This window comes from Rana temporaria, chromosome 5 (genome assembly GCF_905171775.1).
Source record: "Rana temporaria chromosome 5, aRanTem1.1, whole genome shotgun sequence".
NCBI classification, from domain to species: Eukaryota; Metazoa; Chordata; class Amphibia; order Anura; family Ranidae; genus Rana; species Rana temporaria.
Genome location: NC_053493.1, coordinates 302,450,300 through 302,475,076, shown reverse-complemented (window position 1 = coordinate 302,475,076; position 24,777 = coordinate 302,450,300). Strand labels below are relative to the sequence as shown.

General features: G+C 42.6%; 1 protein-coding gene and 1 non-coding gene across 2 annotated transcripts in view; both read left to right on the top strand.

Moving 5' to 3' along the window:
- The window catches only part of TMEM241 (transmembrane protein 241), a 179,371-nt gene that overhangs the window by 46,667 nt on the left and 107,927 nt on the right, over positions 1 to 24,777 (top strand). The window contains exons 5-7 of the mRNA XM_040354068.1: positions 4,236 to 4,313; positions 10,572 to 10,597; positions 12,076 to 12,127. Coding sequence (XP_040210002.1) covers positions 4,236 to 4,313; positions 10,572 to 10,597; positions 12,076 to 12,127 — 156 coding nt within the window. The remainder of the gene's footprint in view (positions 1 to 4,235; positions 4,314 to 10,571; positions 10,598 to 12,075; positions 12,128 to 24,777) is intronic.
- LOC120942153 lies at positions 13,415 to 13,585 on the top strand. The gene has a single exon (XR_005749935.1). It is a non-coding gene; the product is annotated as a U1 spliceosomal RNA (small nuclear RNA).

The following is a 24,777-nucleotide window of genomic DNA, read 5'->3' as shown; positions in this document are numbered from 1 at the left end:
CATGGCAAAAACGAAACCTCTGCTCATCTAAAAAACTAACTAAACTTGGGTCAGTACCAGACTAACAGGGAGCCCCCTAATAGGTTCCTTAAAGCAAACGGGCAGCACCTGTACTTTTTTTGCTGTTCTATGAGCACTTTTCCCTTTCACCCTGCAGCAGGCTCCCACAGCATAAACATGCCTAATCAGTCTGCTTGGATATTAAAAGGCCTGTGCACAACAGAGACTGATAATGAAGTCTGGCTGGCAAGGTATGCATGTGAACCTAGGAATGTAGGCTTTATCCCACTCAAAGCTCTACAAAGCCTCCAGGATGCAGAACAGAAATTAAGGACGGCCTCCTGCACATATACGTCGGCAGAATGGCACGGCTGGGCACAAACACGTACCTGTACGTCCTCTTAAAGTGCCCAGCCGTGGGTCGCCCGCAACCCGGTCCGAAGCTCCGCGGACCCGATCGCCGCCGGAGTCCCGCGATCGGTCACAGGAGCTGAAGAATGGGGACAGGTGTGTGTGTGTAAACACACCTTCCCCGTTCTTCACAGTGGCTCTGTCATTGATCGTCTGTTCCCTGATATAGGGAAAGGCTATCAATGACGTCACACGTCCAGCCCCCCTACAGTTAGAAACACATAATGCCGCAGTCACGAAAAAAATCGCTGATCGCCGCCATTAGTAGTAAAAAAAAATTAATAAAAATGCGTTAAAACTATCCCCTATTTTGTAAATGCTATAAATTTTGCGCAAACCAATCGATAAACGCTTATTGCAATTTTTTTTATTTTTTTTTACCAAAAATATGTACAAGAATACGTATCGGCCTAAACTGAGAAAAAAAAGGTTTATATATATATATATATATATATATATATATATATATATATATATATATATATATATATATATATATATATATATATATATATATATATATATATATATATATATATATATATATATATATATATATATATATATATATATATATATATATATATATATATATATATATATATATATATATATAATCTCTCTCTGTTTTGGGGGGTATTTATTATAGCAAAAAGTAAAAAATATTATTATTTAGTTTTTTTCAAAATTGTCGCTCTATTTTTGTTTATAGCGCAAAAAATAAAAACCGCAGAGGTGATCAAATACTACCAAAAGAAAGCTCTATTTGTGGGGAAAAAAGGACGCCAATTTTGTTTGGGAGCCACATCGCGCAATTGTCAGTTAAAGCGACGCAGTGCCGAATCGCAAAACCTGGCCTTACGTAGTTAAAGCACATTTCCACCCAGAAATGGAACTTCTGCAGATCAGATTCCTCCCCCTCTCCGGTGCCACATTTGGCACCTTTCAGGGGGAGGGGGAAGCAGATGCCTGTCAAATCCAGGTATCTCTTCCCATCTACCCAATTTCAGCCCCTCCTCCTTCCCCCTGCTGCCTTCTGGGAGACGCACAGGTCCCAGAAGACAGCAAGGACCATTCAGAACGTGCAACGCGACATGCGCAGTAGGAAACGGGCTGTGAAGCCGCAAGGTTCCCTTTCTGTTTCCCTTGGTAAGGATGCAGACGCCTACACCTGGAGCCGAGGGACGGATAGACTTCGGTTGCTGGCATTGCAGGCTCCCTGGACAGGTAAGTGTCCTTATATTAAAAGTCAGCAGCTACAGTATAAATTCCCAGGCAGAACTCCGCTTTAAAAAAGAAGTATGGAAATCAACAAGATATAATAATCATACTGCCTAGAGGGCTGCATCATGGATCTGAGTTACAATTGTCGTCCTCCACCAGCTTTACCTGGAAAACTGAGCTATCAAAAACACTGCTGATCGCTCAATTCTCCCCCTCCGCTCTGAGCAGAAAGCTGTGACTAACAGTCAGTGGTTTTCTGCTCTCCCCACCAGCGCTCACTGGAGCTGCGGGATGGGCTGGCTCAGGCTCTCAGCAATTCGCTAAGTGCCTGAGCCAGGTGCTGGTCCAGGTATCTGGGTGGATCCTGACCATATGGTTGTGATCTTTTCCGAGCCCAGACCGGCTGAGTGACGTCAGTCGACAGTACACTGAAAGCGGGTCACAGGAGTGCAGAACGAACTGCACTCCTGTGATCAATAGGTGATATACACCCAAACAGGCTTTGGCTTTACTTCTCCTTTTAAAATCTGAAGAAAAAAAATGCTATTGTCTCCAAACACTGGAGCCCCTCAACACGTGTAGGTGAAAAACCTAGGGGAAGCATGCACACCATTCAAAATTATTAGGTGATGACAAAGCAGCTGCTTCTGCCATTTTGTTCTATTACTGTTTTTTTTTTTTTTTTTTTTTTTTTTCTTATTTTAAAAATTATTAATTTAAGTACGCTACATTTTTCACTATAAACCTATTCCGTATTAACACAGCTTAGTTTATTTTCTATTAGTTCTACTGTGTCTCTGGAGTTCTCCTTTTTTTAATTGTTTCAGTTTTTAATTAATATCGATTTTAATACCCATCATTAGTCTATTTGGACAGTGTGAATATAATTATCTATCCTGTGTGTGTGTGTGTGTGTGTGTGTGTGTGTGTGTGTGTGTGTTCCTGAGAATTTTTGCGGTAGTTTTAAGTTTAAGGTAATTAAAAAAAAAAAAAAAATTATTCTCCATCGTTAATAATTAATCCCTGCCCGCTTTCTCTGGCTTGTTTCCTTTGCCTCTCAGCCACAATGTTGTTTTCACAGAAGAGTCTGATAAGCGCGCTCCTCATGTGCGAGTCAGCAGACTTGGTGTTGGTTTCATCATTTGTTCTGCCTTGGAAGTTGCGGACCTACTCCTTAAAAGTAATGCAAGGGAGTTGTCTTATGCTGTAAATTTAGCGCTGTTCTGACTTTGAATACTGCAGCGGCTGTTCAACAGACAGTGGCACTACAGAATAGAGATTTGTTCATGCTCCTTGATTTCTGATCACTCATAGTGATGAAGACCGAGTGCTGCAGTGCCCTGAGTTGCACTGTGTAAAAATGCTGACATGCTTCTTTATGTAGTGCAATGCACTGTATCCCAATACAGCATTATGGTGGGAACAGGGCACATACAAACAATCTTTTTTTTTCTTCTTCTTCTTCTTTCTTCTCCTTGCTTCTTCTTTCTTCTCCTTGCTTCTTCTTTCTTCTCCTTTCTCCTTCTTTCTTCTTTTTTCTTCTTCTTTCTCCTTCTTTTTTCTTCTTCTTTCTCCTTCTTTTTTCTTCTTCTTTCTCCTTTTTTTTTCTTCTTCTTTCTCCTTCTTTTTTCTTCTTCTTCTTCTTTCTCCTTCTTTTTTCTTCTTTCTCCTTCTTCTTTTTTCTTTTCTCCTTCTTCATTTTTCTTTTCTCCTTCTTCTTTTTTTCTTCTTCTTTCTCCTTCTTCTTTTTTCTTCTTCTTTCTCCTTCTTCTTTTTTCTTCTTCTTTCTCCTTCTTCTTTTTTCTTCTTTCTCCTTCTTCTTCTTTCTCCTTCTTTCTCCTTCTTCTTCTTTCTCCTTTTTTCTTCTTCTTGATCCTTCTTCTTTTTTCTTCTTCTTTCTCCTTCTTCTTTTTTCTTCTTCTTTCTCCTTCTTTTTTTCTTCTTCTTTCTCCTTCTTTTTTTCTTCTTCCTTCTTTGCTTTCTTATGTGACCTTGCATTAAGCCTGTATTGATCTATGCAGATCAACATGGCTCAACTGATGTGCCATGAAGAAACCTGTATACAGCTCATTGCAACACTCTGTGGTGAAAAGAGTTGAATGAAGTGTCTTTTTTGGCATTTCAATAAAGTGAAAAAAGAAAAGTAAACCGTTTAAAAAGTAACAACCCGACTACCACAGATTTGGCGGGGTAGTAACTACCCGTGGACATTTCACCTAATGATCCCTATCACCTGTCTTAGCTGTGTCTGCACTAGTGGAGTACCTGTTTTGCGATGTTACCAACTGTACTGTTGTCAATGTAATGCTTTCCTTGTTATTGCGGCCCCTGGGGGCCGACCTCTCTGTTATAAATAAATAAATAAATAAAAAGTAAGTAACAACCCATCGTACTGCTCCACACTGCCCCTGTGCAACACGCCAGCATGCATGTGTTTTATTTTGCAGGTTAGCGTGATTGTGACCTGTCAGACCCCAGAGACTATTGGCGATCTACAACTGAAATATTAGTTGTGGATGAACTGATTAGTGCAATATGTTACGTGCACATTAGCATTATGTGTGTTCTTATTATTTTAAACTGTGTGTCTTTCTCTGCAGCCCATTCCTGTGTTTCTGACTCTACACAATGCAGCCGAAGCTGTGACGTATGGCATTCAGAGAGCGTTCTTCAGAGAGGTGGGATATTCTGAAAGCTTTAAAGTGATACTAAAGTCTCGTGGTGTTTTGTTATTTTTATGGGAAAAAAATGTTTTTATACTTGCCTGCTCTGTGTAGTGGTTTTGCACAGAGCAGCCCAGATCTCCCTCTTTTCGGGCTCCACTTCGGTGCTCCTGGCCCCTCCCTCCTGGTGAGTGCCCCCACGGCAAGCACCTTGCTATGGGGTCACCCGAGCAGAGCTGCATCTCCGTGTGTCTATTAAGACACAGAGTCATGGCCTGGCCCCGCCCACTTTCTCTACTCATTGGCTCACTGACTTTGACAGCAGTGGGAGTCAATGGCAACTCGTTGCTGTCTCAACCACTGAGGAGGGGACAGCGAAGTCCCAGACAGCGAAGCCACTTGTGCAACATCGCCAGATCTGAATGGAACTCGGGTTAGTACTAGGGGGGCTGATGAACACTGTTTTTTTTTATCTTCCTGCATAAAATGCATTAATATTAAAAGCCTTCTGCCTTTACAATCACTTTCATTCACATTCCTTAAAGCGGTTATTGCAATATATTGCAGTTTACCAATCCTTAAATAATCCTTGCCACTTTTAATTTTTGAAATGGGAAAAGGAAATTTGTTGGGACTTTAATTGAAACAGAACACTAGGGCAGAGTGAGTCATTCAATATGATAAAAAATATTTATTGATGGCATGCTAGGGCACAATGCAATGTAGGTAAATGGGATAGATCAATAAATGAGTTACAATGTATAACGGAAGCATGATTGGTAAATCATATAGCATTCTGATCGTAACAAAAATAAACATAATAACACATGATAAACAATGAAACCAGCAATGTGACCCAGAATGACATATAACCATAATAAATAGTAAAATACAATTGATTCAGAAAAATATCAAGCCCATAGTAATAAACATCTTCACTGTGACATGACAGCTATATTGTATGCTTGACGCGTTTCGTGGAATAACTCCAATCAGGAGCAGCTAGGGACTGGGGTAACCTACAATAAATGGTTGATAATGAGAAACTAATTCATGGTAATTAATTACAAAGGGAAGAGAGGGAACACTACACGGTGATCCTAACAATCTTACCTATGGGTATTTGGTAAAACAATATAAGCAGTAGCAAAACTGATAGAAGGTATTTGGGGGCTGAAAGATCATATCCCCTTTTTAATTTTTGTTTATTTATTTTTTTGGGTTAACACCCACCTTTTTGTATGTTCGATTTTCCTGTTCACTTGAACAAAATTGAAAAATTGCTGCTTATCTTTTTACTTAAAGAGGAAAACAAGGGTCCTTCGGAAAAAAATGTCAGCAGCTACAAATACTGTAGTTGCTGACTTTTAATATTAGGGCACTTAACTGTCCAGGAATCCAGCGGTGTCCTCACTCGAGCTGATTTTTCAGTCGACTATTGAGTGCTGGTACCGCCATCTTGATTAAGGGAAACCGGCAGTAAAGCCTTGCGGTTTCACAGCAGGTTTCCTACTGTGCATGTGTGAAGCACGCTGCGCTTTGTGAATGGGCGGGCTGTGGGGAAAAGAGGAGACAGGCCGAACTTCATATGTCAATATCACAGAGGAGGGGGTAGAGAGACTGCAGTAACAGTGTGTAAGCAGCAGAAAAATGGTCTTATGAATAGACTAGCTGTATGCTGAGAGCCCCCCCCCCCCCCCCGACTCAAATTTATCTCATGTGTCCCGAAAACTTCTCATAAGTGACATTTGCTAATAACGGAGGAACGAAGCGCCAGAGAGAAATTACACTTAAAGTGATTTGTAAAAAGCTTTCCTCCTTTTTTTTTTTTTTTTTTTTAATAACAAACTTGTCATAGTTGCCTCCACTGTGCAGTTTGTTTTGCACAGAGTGGCCCTGATCCTCCTTTTCTGGGGTCCCCCAGTGGCTCTATCCGCTCCTCCCCACATGGTATAACACCCTAGGAGAAGCGCTCTCCGGGGCGGGGGGGGGGGTGTTAACTTGCGGGCATGCTCCCGAGTCCAGCATTCGGCGTCTATTGCATCTAATGTAGGACTCGGCAACGTCATTGGATTTGATTGATAGCAGCGGGAGCCAATGACTGCACTGCTCTGTCTATCCAATCAAGAGCTGAGAACCCCCGGGCAGAGAGGTATAACACGTCTCCCCTGAGGGATCGAAGGGTGTCATGTGAGTAAAGCAGGGGGGGGGGGGTAGGGGGTGTCGGTCACTGTCAGAAGTTTACAACCCCTTTGAGCCTAGTACATACCAGATTGTTAGTACAGCAGCTCTAACCAGACATGTGAGTTTTTTTTTTTTTTTTTTTTTTAACCTGCTGGGTTGAATGAAAAAAAAACTAGGTGTGCACTAGGCTTTAGAGCTTTGGAGAGAAATAAGTAAACACTGCAGATTTGCTTTTCTCAGATTCCATGACTAAGGCTTACAACCACCATGTAGAATCTTTATCATAAGAAGGAAAAAACTGTTTCTGTCACTGCTTATAAAGTGTAAGCTTGAGTTTGGCTTCAATTTGTTAATGCATCTAAATCTATTTGTTTTAACACTACCCCCCCCCCCCCCCCAGGGCCATCTTAATAGCATCATGGGCCCCTGGGCAAAATAATGCTCTAGGGCCCCTACAATGATGATAGTGCAGGTAAACGGACATCAAGTAGGTAGGAGGCAGACTGCCTCCCCTGTGCATCTATCGCTCTCAGTGCCATCATGGGGCCTGCAATTTTGGGGCAGCGTGGGTTAAAGGACCAGCTGCTTTGGGAAAGTGCAGGGGCCCTCATGCAGCAGGTGTGCCCTCTCATTAAGACAGCCCTGCCCCCCCCCTCCCCCCAAACTGACCAACTAAGCTGTCCAAAGGTGCACCTTGTGCTCTTTCATTCAGAGTGGGGTACACTGTAATACACAAGGTGTGTTACTGCCCAGATTGCCAGGTGAAAATAGAGGGGAAAAATTATAGTATATTTGTAGTATATTACATTTTTGGTTTTGAGTTTAATATCACTTTTTTATTTATTTTTTATTTAAGACAGGCAGCTTACAAATAGACATACAAAATAGGAAGTCTACAAAGTATCCAATAACCGGAAATTATAAATGCGACGGATTTATATCAGAAAAGTCGAAAAAGATGACCAATGCTGACATACCAAATGTAGAGGTCCTGACAGATAACAGCCATAATGTGAACCGGAACTGATAAAGGGAGTATGAGGGAACGTCCCCTGGAGATAACAATCTGGCATGTTGAATTGTAATTCTGGGAGGTAATCCTGAAATAGGGTAACTTCCACATGAACTCTATATGTAGAAAACTGCCCAATTTTAACAGAAAAGTAAAAAGACAGGGAGTAGAAAACAAAAAGGGGGAGAGAAAGAGAGCGAGAAAAACGAAAGGTTTTATAATTTTGGGGGGAGGGGGGGTTTGTAGGGCAGAAACGTATTGTTTTGAGTCTGTTTGAGGACACCATCAACCAGGAGGAGTCGCCTCGATTTGAGCCTTCCCTCCCTCAGAATAAATAAGCATGTTCTATAATGTCCAGGTGTGCGCGTAGGCCTCTAGTTTCTGCTGGGTGGTCAAAACACGGTCCTCCATCCAGTTTAACTCCCCAGCCTTCCTCAACCACAGCCCAATTGTTTAATACCTTTTTATTTAAGGAGTTATTTAACATACAGTGCATCCATAAAGTACTCACAGTGCTTCACTTTTTCCATATTTTGTTATGTTGCAGCCTTATTCCAAAATTACATTTATTTAAAATTATGCAAACAAATACCCCATGATGACTACATGAAGGAAGTTTGTTTGAAAGCGGGGGGTTCACCCGAAATTTTTTTTTTTAACATTAGATTGAGGCTAATTGTGCGAAGCAGAATCGGGTGTTTTTTTTCAAAATCAATGCAGTACTTACCATTTTAGAGATAGATGTTCTCCGTGGCTTCTGGGTATGGTCTGCGGGACTGGGCGTTCCTATTTGACAGCCTTCCGACGGTCGTATACAGTGCGTCGCGAGTTGCCGAATGTCGGTGCGGCTCTATACGGCGCCTGCGCACCGACGTTCGGCTACTTTCGGGAACTCGTGACGCGCTGTATGCGACCGTCTGAAGCCTGTCAATCAAATAGGAACGCCCAGTCCCGCAGCCCATACCAGGAAGCCACGGAGAACATCTATCTCTAAAACGGTAAGTACTGCATTGATTTAAAAAAAAAACACCCGATTCTGCTTCGCACAATTGGCCTCAATCTAATGTTAAAAATTGATTTTTCGGGTGAACCTCCACTTTAAGTGCCCAGTCGCGGGCAAGCGCCTCCGCGACCCGGTCCGAAGCGCCGCGGTACCCACGGACCTGATCGCCGCCGGAGTCCCGCGATCGGTCCCCGGAGCTGAAGAACGGGGAGAGCTGTGTGTAAACACATCTTCCCCGTTCTTCACTGTGGCGCTGTCATTGATCGTCTGATCCCTGATATAGGGAAAGGCGATCAATGACGTCACACGTCCAGCCCCGCCCCCTACAGTTAGAAACACATATGAGGTCACACTTGACCCCTTCAGCGCCCCCTAGTGGTTAACTCCCAAACTGCAATTGTCATTTTCACAGTAAACAATGCATTTTTATAGCATTTTTTGCTGTGAAAATGACAATGGTCCCAAAAATGTGTCAAAATTGTCCGATGTGTCCGCCATAATGCCGCGGTCACGAAAAAAATCGCTGATCGCCGCCATTAGTAGGAAAAAAAAAATTATTAATAAAAATGCAATAAAACTATCCCCTATTTTGTAAACGCTATCAATTTTGCGCAAACCAATCGATAAACGCTTTGCGATTTTTTTTTTTTTGTTTGTTTGTTTTTTTACCAGAAATATGTACAAGAATACATATCGGCCTACTGAGAAAAAAAAAGGAATATCTTTTTTTTTGGAGGTATTTATTATAGCAAAAAGTAAAAAAAAAAATATATATATATATATATATATATATATATATATATATATATATATATATATATATATATATATATATATATATATATATATATATATATATATATATTATTTTTTTTAAATTTTGACTCTCTATTTTTGTTTATAGCGCAAAAAATAAAAACCGCAGAGGTGATCAAATACCACCAAAAGAAAGCTCTATTTGTGGGGAAAAAAACACACAGATCCATGTCCTGTCAGCGGTGAGGAGACCGATGTGTGTTCCCAGTACAGAGGAACACGCATCGATCTCCTCCCCTTGTGAGTCCCCCTCACAGTTAGAACACACTTTAGGGAACATATTTAACCCCTTCAGAACCCCCTAGTGTTAACCCCTTCTCTGCCAGTCACATTTACACAGTAATCAGTGCATTTTATAGCACTAATCACTGTGTAAATGTGAATGGCCCCAAAAATGTGTCAAGTGTCCGATATGTCCGCCGCAATGTCACGGTCACAAAAAAAAAAAAAAAAACGCAGATCGCCGCCATTACTAGTAAAAAATAAAAAAATAAATTAAAATGCCATAATTCTATTTCCTATTTTGTAGACGCTAGAACTTTTGCGCAACCGGTTTAATACGCTTATTGCGTTTTCTTTTTTTTAACAAAAATATGTAGAATACGTATCGGTCTAAACTGAGGGAAAAAAACGTATTTTTTTAAAGAAAATTCTGATATTTATTAAATCAAAAAGTTAAAGATATTGTGTTTTGTTTTTTTTCAAAATTGTCGCTATTCTTTTGTTTATAGCGCAAAAAATAAAAACCGCAGAGGTGATCAAATACCACCAAAAGAAAGCTCTATTTGTGTGAAAAAAAGGGTGACAATTTTGTGTGAGAGCCACGTCGCACGACCGCGCAATTGTCATTCAAATTGCGACAGCGCTGAAAACTAAAAATTGGTCTGGGCAGGAAGGGGGTGAAAATGACCTGTATGGAATTGGTTAAAGATCATATCCAGGCAAAGTTTTTTTTTTTTTTTTTTTTTTTTTGTAGAGAAACCAGACAGATACATTTCTCTAGCTATTCAGAGTCAAAGCAAGTCACTAAAATCCTGTTAGACTTGTTCATTACCTGGTACAATTATTGGTGTACTGTTGACAGCTCAGTCCTTCAGGTTTACACAGTGCTTAAAAGCTCCATTTAGATTTTGCATATCTACTGTTCTGTAATCTACTCTTTGTTCGAATTTGGATTTTGTGTAAATGGTTTGTTTTGTTATATTGCAAACTTGGCTGTTCTTTTTAGAATAAACAATATCCTTCTTTTTATTTGTAGCAAAGCTCTTATACAAAAACCTGCAGGTAAGAAACAAAATGCGTCTTAACTTTTTGTTGGGTGTGTTGTGTTTTGAAAGGATAGCTGTACTTCTGTGATGAACATGTACACAGGGCCGGCCTTAGGTGTTCAGGCGCCTTCTGCGAGCTAATCCTGTGGCGCCCCCCCCCCCCATCTTCACCCCTCGTCGCCTGGTCATAGAGGAAAAAAATGCCACCGCGGGTGTAAAACAATCGCGGAGGGGGGTGCCGGTCTGACACCCCCCCAGTGTGTGGTACCCGGGGGCGGCTCGCCCCCCCTTAGTACGCCTCTGGGTGGCCGCAGGGCGCCCCTGTTGCCAATGGCGCCCTGTGCGGCCGCACTGCTCACACACCCCAAAGGCCGGCCCTGCATGTACACACGTGTGCAGACCAGGATTAAGAACAAAAAACACATTGGGAATCCTGCAAGGTTTGAATTCTGCCCTCCATAGTGGACTGGCTGAAATCCTATGGGACAGGAGGAAGCAGGGCTTAGCTACACTTGTGCAGGGGCTGCTTTCTGCATTCCTTATTGGTCTGCGGACATGGTGCTCTCTACACTGTACAGCTCAGACATGCTGAAAGTAAACAAAGCCTTGTTTACATTGTCCTTGTCCTATGCAGACAGTTCTGGAAGTACATAGAACATAGTGTAGTGACATTCTGCTCTAGTCCTTGAGTCCTGCTGAAAAACATATACAGTAAAACCTTGCATTGCGAGCATAATTAGTTCCAGAAACGTGCTTGTAATCCAAAGCACTTGTATATCAAAGCAAATTTCCAGATAAGAAATAATGGAAACTCAGATGATTAGTTCCACAACCATGTATTCATAAGTCCTTCAATTTATAGTCCATATAAAAAGATTATAGCAATGTGACCAGGTTGAGTAACCATAAAATGTCCATCCACAAATGGAAGCCTCCACAAGGGGATTGGAAGCAAAATCCAGCCGGAGCTACAGAGTATATATTTCCAATGGAAAAAGTCCAATAGGAGCTTTCCATCGGATAATCAGACCGTGTGTATGCCCCATCGGACTTTTTCCGTCTGAATTTCCGACGGACTTTAGATCAGGTTCTCTATTTTTCCGTCTGAAATTTTGACCACGTTTTTTCCGGTCAAAAGTCCACCTGTGTGTATGCGGCCTAAGTGTAGCAATATGTTGCTAAATGTTGTGCCTTCATTAAATGTAACTATATTGCTACACTTGGAGGCGCCTCTCTTCTATACTAAGTTGTGACATGACACTACATGAATATCAAGACATCGCTTGTGTATCAAGTCAAAATGTATTATAAAATGTTGCTTGTCTTGCAAAACGCTCTCAAACCAAGTTACTCTCAAACCAAGGTTTTACTGTATACTCCTTGTTGTGGATGAATATTTAGCTATCAGATCTGCAGTTAAGTATATAACAATTCTACAATTTCAGACTTGCTTTTCAACTTCAGGTTGTTACAGATTACCTTTTCGTTTTTCAGTGTAATACTTTTACTGATCTCAGCGGGGTGTCTTCCATTACATGACTCTCAGGTATGTTTGTTTTCTCTTCACCTGTAGTTACTTTTGTTCTATAAGCCGATAATTGTCTCATTAGAACTTTCTCTTGTAAAAGTGTACACGTTGAATAAAAGAACAGTTGAACCCAGATCAAGTGTACGAGTGTTTAGAAAAAACAATGAATGATGCACGTTATACTTGCTTTCAGTAGACTGTGAACCCTTTTTTCCTTATTCTAGTTCTTCAGTTTGCAAAATCGCCTAATCACTATATATGAATAGTTCAAGCTACTGAGACACATATTTTCAGACATAAATGCAAATAAAGGGGATGGCCACTTCAGTGTTGCAGACACCCTTTGGAGCAAGAAAACCACTCAATCCATCCAGCACCATACCCATACGCCCCAATGCTTGGGTGTTTGGCTTACCGTGACACCATAATAAAGCTTGATTACAAGAAATAGCCAACACACTGACCATGTGCAGGGAAAGTTACAGGCTTAGTAAGGGTATGGTGCAGCTACAAATCTCAACCGCTCCTATACTTTTAGTAAGATGTCGGGCATGAATTCAGTTTTTGCTAGGCGGACTTCTCTATGACTGCCGCAGGCCGCCAGTGTAGTTGTGCTTATATGAATGAAGTGTCACTCTGTTCAAGTTAAGATTTCTAAAATATGGATCTCTAGCAGTACATAAGAAAAAAAAAGAAAAACTTTGCTATTAAAGATAGTGTGACCAAATAATAAATCAATTATCCGAGAAGCAACTCTCCTGTAAGATATAGCCGCAATCACATAATCAAAAGCATTTACAGCGTCACACTGAATGATTATCCATATATAACAAACCATAAATTATATAAAAATAATTTTCAAGGTGAGAGTGTTCTTATCCATGCATTAGCATTACCACCTGGTATGTGTGATCGTTTGAAACACCACTACCAACACACACAAAATGCTGGCTTGCCAGCTCACACAGACCTAATATGGAAGGTCAGTGACACTTGTGGCTACACACCCAGCCAGGGCCTTTTGTTGCCATCTGAGGATCCTCTCTAAACATGGATGCAATGGATGGAGCTACCACAATACGGATGGGTATAGGATTGTACGCAGAGAATGTTTGCAGACCTATGATAATACTATGTGGATGGTTGCAACCATGTTTTGGGAGGATCCTCAGACAGGCCCTGGCTGGGTGTGTAGCCACAAGTGTCACTGACCTTCCGTAATAGTAGGTCTGTGTGAGCTAGTAAGCAAGCATTTTGTCTGTACTGGTGGTGGTGCTTCAAACGTTTACACATTCCAGGAGCTGGATGCTTACCTGGCAGGGGAGACACCATGATCATGAAGGTGGTTCTCCCAGGGCGAGGCTCGGCCATTGCACTCCGGCTGTGCTGATCGTGGTGTCTTCCCTGCCGCTTCTCGGCCTTTTGGCTAACATCAAGTGTAGTATCTGTTCTTATCAGTTGTCAGAGGAGCGCTGAAGCACCTCCATTGGGAGGGTGGATGCAATCCAATGACGTCATAGCACCTGGAACGATGGTTTCAGCAGGGACTACGCCCAGCTGCCCGATGGATACTGGGGGCCGGCCAATGGTTGCGTCTGAGCCATCTGGAAGGGTGCTCCTGGTAAGGATGGGTGGCTGCGCTTGGTCTAGTCTTTTTGCCGAGTTCTAGTCCGGCCTTCTGGCTGGCTGGTGTAAGTGCTATCCCTGTCGGCGATCCGGTAGGAGAAGCTGGTCCTGTCCTGTGATCGGTCGGGGTAGGACCATGCAAATCCGCCGGGTCTACGGAGGGTCTGGATGGGCTAGTATTGGCGGAGGCTGCTAAATGGAGCAGCAGTTCTCCCTAAGAAGACCTTGAAGGGCTCTCTAGCTGGCAGGGTTGGAGGGCTGCACTGGCCGGTCGGGGGGTTGGATTTGGAACAAAAAGCCTATGGTGCATGTGCCCCTGGAGTGGCAGTCCAGGGGTATCTGAGAATCACTGTGAGTGACGGTCACTGCACCAGATACACGCTTTTTTTAGCACCTGCCTCCTGGGCCGGGCCTTTTGGCTAGGACTGGACAAATTTTTTATTCCTGGCCGGAGGGCCTGGTCATTGTGTACCACAATGACCACTTCTTCACTCTCCTCTCCACTATCCCTTTCCCCCACTTTATTTAATTCATTAGCCTATGTTTGTCACGTTTTTGTCTTTTTTTTGTTTGTGCACGTTATTTGTTCACTGTGTGATTAGTAGGGTGCCGGTCCTCGGGCCAGCCCTGAACTTCTTGGGAGTGGGTGGACATAACCTTCTGGCTTAGTTCACCTGCTCTCATGGGGTCTCCCTTCGGGGGAGCCCCACCTAGTACTGGGAGGGTTCTGTTTCGGCAGTCCCTCCAAGGAAGTTGGGTCCGTGTCGGCTTCGGTTGCTCGGACCACAGTACCTTAGTCCCCGTCTGGAGCCTAACACCCCCGGGGGATCAGGGTGTTGGTTCCTTTCTTCACAGGAGGAGCACTTGACGTTGCACCCGTCTGCACGTTTTTGTGAACACTCTTTATGTGTGTGCACATTTTTTCACACGCCATAGGCCTTTCAAAAAAAAAAAAAAATTCCAGGAGCTGGATGGTGGCAATGCTGTTGCACTGACAAGAACACTCTCACCTTGAACACCTTGAACAATGATTTCACCATTTTGGACTTTTTAATTTTTAAATCGTTTATGGCTTGTTCTATATATGGATATATAAATCGGTCATTCAGGGCAACTCTGTAAATGCTTTAGATTTGTAACAGTGCTGTTTCGTGAAAGTGGTGGCTTTGCTTTACCTCCCATCAAATTTAAAATGATCACTTGGCATGTTATCTATCTTAACACTTACCCATTACCCATTATGTTAATCCAAAATGTCTGCTGTTACTTTATGGACACCTGCACTTAGAGGTAACAGTCTGGCACTAGTCAAATACAAGAAATGGGCAAGCAGGGTGATTTTGATATCACCTTACACAAGGGTTCAACCATGGCCCTAACATGTCGGTGAATAATACAGGATCTGCCTTCTAAACTTTATTTTTTATTTTTTTTTGCATTTTGATAGCATAAAATTTTTTAGGTACATGGTCAGTGTGTTGGCTATTTCTTTTAATCAAGCTTTATTATGGTGTCACGGTAAGCCAAACACCCAAGCATTGGGGCCTATGGGTATGGTGCTGGATGGATTGAGTGGTTTTCTTGCTTCAAAGGGTGTCTGCAACACTGAAGTGGCCATCCCCTTTATTTTCATTTATGTCTGGAGGCCACATAAAAATCTGTGTTCCAGTAGCGTGAACTATTCATATGTACAGTAAGGTGATATTGCAAACAGAAGAACTAGGATGAGGAAAAAAGGGTTCACAGTAGAACCTTTGTTTTACATTAGAACAAAAGCAAAACTTTTTTCTTTCTTCATTTTAGATAAGAGTAAGGGAGGGTTAGAACCCCAGTCAGTTTTTTGTGATCTGTGTTCCATTGTGGAAATTTCCCTTCACTTCCTGGCCCATAACCAACACAGGAAGCGAGAGGAAATCCCTTCAAAGTGAGGGAATCCTGGGATGTCTCCAGAACTAGTGTCCTCATTGGAAGATTTCCTCTGTACTCTAGGTCTGATGACAACCAAAAATTTAAGATTTTCTTTAACTTTTAATAATGGTAAACAGGACAAATAGAGAGGGTGAATCTCCCTAGTGGGGACACAGACAGCAATAAGTACCTGACAATCTAATCTTTCTCCACTTTATCCAACACTTTAACCACTTGCCGACCAGCCGCCGTCATTCTACTGAGGCAGGTCGGCAAGATCCCGCGAACCGTCATAGCTGTACGTCGGTCCCTTTAAGCGGGCTAGCAGGCAGGGGTGCCGATGCTCATGACTGACAGTCGCAATGACCGTTGGCTGCAAGCGATCACGGGCACGAGAGTGGGAACAGGTACGTGTGTATGTGTGTGTGTGTGTGTGTGCGCGTGCGTGTGTGCGTGAACATACAAATTCCTGTTCTGTGAGGAGAGACAGATCGTGGTTCCTCGCCATTGGGAACTCATGATCTGTCGTTTCCTCTAGGTCTGTCCCATCCCCCCACAGTTGGAACACAATTACCCCTTGATCGCCCCCTTGAGTTAACCCCTGCCACTGACCTTTTTACAGTAATCGTGCATTTTTATAGCACTGATCGCTGTCTAAATGCCAATTGGACCAAAAATGTGTCAAGTGTCCGCCATAATGAAATGCAATTTTTATTACCAAAAATATGTAGAAGAATACATATCATCCTAAACTGAGAAAAAAAATCCTTTTTTTTTTTTTTTTTCTTTTTTTTTTATGGGAGATTTATTATAGCAAAAGGTACAACATATTGTGGTTTTTCTTTTTTTTTTTAATTGTCGCTGTTTTGTTTATAGCGCAAAAAATGAAAATCGCAGAGCTGATCAAATATCACCAAAAGAAAGCTCTATTTGTGGAGGGGAAAAAAGGACGTACATTTTGTCTGGGTGCAGAGTCGGACGACCGCGCAATTTTCAGTTAAAGCGACGCAGTGCCGAATCGCAAAAAATGGCTCGGTCATTGAGCAGGCAATTCTTTCGGGCCTGAAGTGGTTAAGACACACACAAAAGTTAGGCCCCTTTCACACATACGGACCATTCGTCCGTTTTTCATCCATCCGTTGCTGGATGAAAAACAGACATCAATTCATTCCTATGGAAAAACCGATTGACCACGGATGATCATCTATTTTTATCCGCTTCCGTCAACATACGGATGAGCGGTCAGTTTTTGCATGGAAAAAATTATATTGGGACTCAAATGTTTAAAGGAGTTGTAAAGGAAAATTTTATTTTTAGCTGAAATGACTGTTTACAGGGTATAGAGACATAATAGTTAACTGATTCCTTTTAAAAATGATTAAAAATAGATAAAAATCAATCATATAATGTACCTGCAGTTTCTAGTTTTGTTTTTGCATGTTGTTTACTGCTTCTGTGATGTACAGAGCCAATACAGGGCAGTGATGGTTTGGAAAACGAAACTGATTGGTGCTGAGGGGTTTTAGACACACAGTAATCACACCTCCTTGATTAGTGACCACAGAGAGAAAGCTCCCAGAACTGTGGTCATCAGGAAACAGACAAGATCAGAGAAGAATTACAGCAACTTGAGAGCAAAAACAAACAATGGGGACATGAAAACAGCACTGCATTAAGGTAAAGGAAGCTATTAAGATAAAAAGTTTCCTTTACAAACCCTTTAAGGGCTCTAGCTGGCAAATGTAAATAAATGTATGAAAAACTGATGTAAACTTCATCTGTTTTCTCTTTGAAGAAAAGTGACTGAACTGATCAAACGAACGGTCCGCATGTGTGAAAGGGGCCTCATCCTGTCACACTAACAAAAATTTCCTGGCTGTAAGCAACAAAAGAATGTCGTAGAAGCAAACACGATAAATATAACTTTAACCACTTGCCGCCGTCGTTTTACGGCGGCAGGTCGGCTCCCCTGCGTGAGAGCATGTCGGCTCTCGCGCAGGCCACTAGGGGCACGTGCGCGCCGCCGTAAGCGCGCATGTTTGCCCTCCGCTCGCCCCCTCCCTGCCCCCTAGTGTTAACCCCTTCACTGCTAGTGGCATTTTTTTTAGTAATCCAATGCATTTTTATAGCACTGATCGCTATAAAAATGCCAATGGTCCCAAAAATGTGTCCGAAGTGTCCGCCATAATGTCGCAGTACCGAAAAAAATCGCTGATCGCCGCCATTACTAGTAAAAAAAAAAATATTAATAAAAATGCCATAAAAATACCCCCCATTTTGTAAACGCTATAACTTTTGCGCAAACCAATCAAACGCTTATTGCGATTTTTTTTTTTTTTTTTTTTTTACGAAAAATATGTAGAAGAATACGTATCGGCCTAAACAGAGGAAATTTTTTTTTTTTATATTTTTGGGGGATATTTATTATAGCAAAAAGTAAAAAATATAATTTTTTTTCAAACTTGTCGCTCTATTTTTGTTTATAGCGCAAAAACTAAAAAACGCAGAGGTGATCAAATACCAACAAAAGAAAGCTCTTTTTGTGGGGGAAAAAAGGACGCCAATTTTGTTTGGGAGCCACGTCGCACGACCGCGCAATTGTCAGTTAAAGCACTTAATGCAGTGCCGAATTCCAAAAAGTGCTCTGGTCCGGAGGTTAAGTGGTTAATGATGTTTATTACTTGTTATCCAGTATGATCAACCTTTGTAACCTAATCAGCTTTACCATTGGACTGGGTTCATTCTGGGAATTTAAGCTGGGAAACTTGTATTGATTATAGATTACTCATTGGTTTACAGGTTTTTAGTTTGTCCCTGTAAAGCGTCTCAATTCTTCATTTTTATCTTTCACTACCTCTGTGTTCTTGCATTCGGCTGTGCTGGCAGATGGCTGTCTTAATTCACCTTGTGCTTCTACAGATCAGCTTTCCACAAAGATCCCTGAGATGGAGATTGTATATTTTCCACTGTACTAAATGGATTCAGTGTGCAGGGGATCGGTTTTTCTTTTTTTTTTCTTTTTCATTTTTTTAATGGTGCCCACAAATCATATTTCAGAGTGAGCCGTTTGTATTTTATTCACGCTAGCCCAGAAACTTTAATCAAGTAATGTGTATAGGCACCACTTATATTGCCACAATGGTTGAAGTGCAGCGACAAGTAGATATATGTGCTCACATCTCTGCAAAATTAGAACACAAAAACTAGCTGACTAATATACAACGATACATCTGTGAGCTCTAAGCTTCGTATAAATAAAATAAATACATTTTTCAGGGGTTGTATTAACTAAAGCAGTAAAACATAAAAATGTAGGAAAACTCAAATCCTTATTTGTTGCGTTTTTAAAAAAAAAAAGGGTTCTAGCAGGGCCCTGTTTTATCCAAGTGTTACTAAACCCAGGAGCCTGCATTCACTATATCTGGTCTCCCACAGTACACAGAACATGAAAATCATTATAAAAATATAAACTGCTAAACACCTTTTCTCATCAGAAGTATATAGCAAATTAAATAAAATAAGCTGCGCTCCAAATAAGAAAGAAACCGTGGCATAAGAACGTGAAATGTGTAATACATGAATCATGAGCCAAGTGCAACCTAAAAAAGCCTGGAAGTCATCCTCCTCAGTCCAAAATCAAAACAAACTGATGGATCCAGATGCTAGAAATAAATCACGTACAAACAGGATACCATATAATATCACATATCCCAACCATATCACAATTTGGTATCAAACCCAAGAAAAGTGAGCTCCCCCACTAAAAGGTTCCAGGATACAGTTCTAAGGCCTCATATACACGTCCGAGAATCTCGTCGGGAAAAACCCGTTGTTTTCCCTGACAAGGTTCTTGGCAAGAAACTCTTGCCGCCAGAGTGTACTGACTTTCATTTCAAAAGAACCACAGTTCTCTTGAAAGTAAAGAATGCAGTGACATCATCGCGTATGACGAGCATGCGCTCGTCACATTCAATGCCGTCGCCATCTTGCTTCACCCTACCTATGCCGTGGAAGCTACCGCGCATGTGTCAAAGTCATTTTGAGCATGCGCGGGTTTCCACAGCGGCAGGTAAGTATACACACTCGGGTTTCTCGTCGGGAAACAGGCCAACAAGAATCTCGACGAGAAAAAAGAGAGAAGGTTCTCTTTTTTTTTCTCGTTGAGATTCTGGCCAGATTTCCAGACGAGAAACCTGAATGCCTCGTAAACACGAAAGGGAATCTCGGCAAGAAGCAGTTTTCTTGCTGGTTTTTGCTGAGAAACCCGGTCGTGTGTACGTGTCAGGAACGTTGCTTACCGAGGCCGAGATGCCAAGGGCGGCTCACCTTTGCGACTCGATGCGATCCACCCGCTGGAGTTTGAGACAGAGGGAAGGACGCACTAAGAGGCATCGGGTCCAGTGGCAGGAGGGAATCCAAGGTGGACCGGGAACTGGATAGCCAAAGCTCACTGGAGGCTGTTCAGAAGCACACAGGAAATAGTCCAAACAGAAGGTGCTCAAACAGGAACAAGACTGAAGAGTAATCCAGAGAACAAGCCGAGGTCAGGGGTAGAGAAGTCACAGTCCAAATTTCAAGCCGGGGTCACAGGGTTGGGGAGAGCAGCAATCCAGAGAGCAAGCCAAGGTCAGGTAAACAGGATATCCACAGACAAGGTTTCCAGTAGCAAACACTCCAAACACTGACAACGAACCAGCAATTTGCAAGGAGGAAGGGGCTGGCTTAAATAGGCCGCTCAGGCCACTGATTGGTCCAAAGTAGCACGAGTTCAGAACCAGGCTCCGACGGACAGCAAGAAGAATATCACTGAGCAGTGGCTCAGAGGCAAAGACCTGGACCAGCAACGGAGAGGCCCTGGGTTCAATTCCACCCAGAGCCAACTGGGGCGCGACCACGCCTCGCTGTCTGTTTAGCACAGTAGCGATCATGACAGTACGAGGCCTAAGACCCAAATCTTCGGTAAAATGATCCGCGGTGACTTCAAATCAATTAACACCAAAGGAAAAGTGATGGAAAATGATAGAAAAGGTCCTCCACCTGTAACATCGATGCCGCTTACCGGATAGACTGATCTCTTTTTAGGGAGATCATAACCGCTTGTGGCTAATTACCCCAGCCCCTGGGTCTCTATGATGGACAGCAAACACTCCTGAGTTCTCTACACCATGAATCCTCCTCCAGCAATGTCTTCTCTCTACTTCCTCCCGACTCGCCTCTCTTGTGACTTCTATCTGTGTCTGGTTAAAGCTTGTAGGAGAAGTTTTCATACTACACTGGCTCTCCTATCAGGATGCAGAACCCCCTGACCCTCGGTCTGGACAGTGCTGATTGGCCCTGTACTGATCACATGCACTCTCCAAAAAAAATACTCGCCAAACTAAGCATGTGAAGCTTGACTCAATTTACTCCGTCTTATCCGAACATGTTTTGGAGACGATGCAAAAGGAGGATCTGTGCATACAGGATCAGACAACCTTTTTACACAATGCGGAGGATTGACCCCTTAGGTTCCACAGTGAATCTAACAAGCATGCTTTACTGCATATACAGACTGATTTTACTGTTGTGGGTTTAGTAACACTTTAACCTTTGTTACAGCTACCCTGGGTGTCACATGATCTACCTGAGCTTTTCAACTCTTCTCTGCTCCGAGATCCCTGCTGAATCAGCCCGCTCTGTGCACTGAAGAGGGAGGGGCCGCAGACGTGAGCTGGGAGGAGAGCAGAAGAGGGAAGAGCCGATATCCCCGGTGACGTCGGCCCGCTTCATGCACTGAAGTGGGGAGGGCCGCAGATGTCAACCGGGAAGAGAGCAGAAGAGGAAAGAGTCGATATCCCCAGTGACGTTTGCCCACTCCGTGCACTGAAGAGGGAGGGGCCACAGACATCAGCCAGCACAATGCATTTACAAAGGGAAACACGCATACCTTATATCAATGTAATCGTTCTGCAAGGTGGATTAATTTTTTAACAAACCTTTACTAGGGATTATTTTTGGTGTAGGGCTTATATTGCAGCCCCCCCCCGAAAATCATGCTAGGTCTTATTATCGGGGTAGGTCTTTTTTTTCAGGGAAACACGGTAAGTGCTGTCATACAGTGTGCAATGATTTTGCAGATCATGTGACACCCAGGGTAGCTGTAACAAAGGTATTTCCCATAAAACAATTACAAAGGGAGACACCCCCATACCGGCACAATTCCTACAAAACTGATTAAATCCGTGGATTTCCTTTGAAAATCCTGACGCTGTGCTCATTGCCCTAGATGATTAATACCCATACATGATGACCTATAACGGTTCACCTCTGCTGCTACTCTGTATTTAGTAGCTGAACTGTAATGATGTTGCACCATGTCTAAAATCACGTCAGCTGCCCTGTTTTAGGCGGTGTGGTCAATACGCCTTCAATAACTAGAACAATTCACAGCTTCACGTACTGTATCCTGGGGCAATTGTATGTGTGTCATTTTGTTAGATGTTAGTGCAGAGCAGTGGGTTTATCACAGGACTGAATTTGCACAAAGCCGGCAATAGGTTGCTACGAGGCATCATAATGGTGTACAGTAATTTTTTATTTGGTTAATAGCGTATTTTACTTAACACCGCTTTGTATCTAAAGTCTCTATTAGAATGCAGCCGGTTTGCCTAATGAGCTGTATGAAGTGGTAATTATCCCAGCTGCATGTTCTGCTACTGGGGGGTCCTTTATAGAAAATCAGGCAAATTGCCTTGCTGTAAATTGTCTGTTTAAATATTAGCTTAAACAATACCTTGCAGATTTACACTAATAAGAGCATTGTAAGTACTGCGGTTTATTGGCAATAAATTGTTATTATTGTGCCAGTAATTTCTTTATGTTCACAGTATAAGGAAAAATAACATTTACACTATAAAGTAATAAGATATTGCCGCGCAAGTCTAAAAGGTGGGGTACTGCAGCAAGCACTGAAGGTAGTATCAAGACCCAGGTAAGTATAAATGTAGAAGTAGTGCTGCGCTGTGCGTAAATAGGTGATAACGTGCAAATGTGCTCACGTGACAGGCACACTTGAAAGGCAATAAATGAATGGTGAAAATAGCAACAATAAAATATAAACAATCAGCTGCGACAGTATAAACAATGGACTGATAAAGTGTCCAAATACTGTGAAAAGTGTACCACAAAATAAATGTGAGAATAAACTCATAAAATCTTTAACTGCTTGCCGACCAGCCGCCGCAGTTTTACGGCGGCAGATCGGCTCTGTTGGGCGAGAGAACGTAGCTATACGTCACCTCGCTCAGCAGCCAATAGGGGCGTGCGCCCCCTGCTCATCCCTGACTCCCGTGCACGTGCCCGGCGGGCGCGATCGCCGCCGGGCACCCGCGATTGCTCGTTACAGAGCGAGGACCGGGAGCTGTGTGTGTAAACACACAGCTCCCGGTCCTGTCAGGGGAGAAATGCCTGACCGTCTGTTCATACAATGTATGAACAGCGATCAGTCATTTCCCCTAGTGAGGCCACCCCCCCTACAGTTAGAAAAAACACCCAGGGAACATACTTAACCCATTCCCCGCCCCTAGTGTTAACCCCTTCACTGCCAGTGGCATTTTTATAGTAATCAATACATTTTTATAGCACTGATCGCTATAAAAATGCCAATGGCCCCAAAAATGTGTCAAAAGCGTCCGAAGTGTCCGCCATAATGTCGCAGTACCGAAAAATAATCGCTGATCGCCGCCATTACTAGTAAAAAAAAAATATTAATAAAAATGCCATAAAACTACCCTCTATTTTGTAAACGCTATAACTTTTGCGCAAACCAATAATTTTTTTTTACGAAAAATATGTAGAAGAATACATATCGGCCTAAACTGAGGAAAAATTTTTTTTTTTATATATTTTTGGGGGATATTTAAAGTAAAAAATATTAATTGTTTTCAAAATTCTCGCTCTATTTTTGTTTATAGCGCAAAAAATAAAAACCGCAGAGGTGATTAAATAACACCAAAAGAAAGCTCTATTTGTGGGAAAAAAAGGACGCAAATTTTGTTTGGGAGCCACGTCGCACGACCGCGCAATTGTCAGTTAAATCGACGCAGTGCCGAATCGCAAAAAAGTGCTCTGGTCTTTGACCAGCAATATGGTGCAGGGCTTAAGTGGTTAAAATGGCATCATCATGTGACATGTGCAAGCATAAATAAATATATTCAAACTAAAATTCCATAAAATGAAATACAAATTAATAAAAAAAAAACGCAGTGCAGATAATGTCCATAAGGTGCAAGCTGGATGGATGGCTGTGTGTGCAGTGATCAGGGTGAAGGTGCTGGTGCTAGTAGTCAATCTCTGGTATGGAGTGCTACCGATAGGTGGTTGCTGGTTCTCCGTGCAACTTAGGGCATAGGAGTCCCCTTACCTTAACGCTGTAAGGTAACAGCATATGAGTGTGTCTTTCAATCTCCTGGTGGCTGCTGACGTCTCGGGCTCTGCTGGTATGTATCTTTACTTTGGCATCAAAGTCCCCTTTAAGTGTCCCTGATGTATCTGTATCAGATGGCCTCACATTGGGGCATGGGGGGATGTAAAGAGGGATGCTCGATAGTGTAGTATTTAAAACATTTATTGGAATCTGCAGCAATAATAAGGGGAAGTTACGTGACTGTAACAAACACGTGTGGGAACGCAGGGCACGGGAAGTGCTATTGGATGAGTTTGCGACTCGTTTTTATTAGGGTTTTCCTGATACCACTTTTTTAGGACCGAGTACAAGTACCGATACTTTTTTTCAAGTACTCGCCGATACCGATACTTTTTTTTAAATGTGTCCCCCCACAAATGCAGCCATGTCCCCCCACAAATGCAGCCATGTCCCCCCACAAATGCAGCCATGTCCCCCCACAGATGCAGCCATGTCCCCCCACAGATGCAGCCATGTCCCTCCCTATGCAGCCATGTCCCCCCCCCATATCCAGCCATGTCCCCCCCCCCAATATCCAGCCATGTCCCCCCCCCCATATGCAGCCATGTCCCCCCCCCATATGCAGCCATGTCCCCCCCCCATATGCAGCCATGTCCCCCCCCATGTCTCCCCCCATATGCAGCCATGTCCCCCCCCATATGCAGCCATGTCTCCCCCCATATGCAGCCAT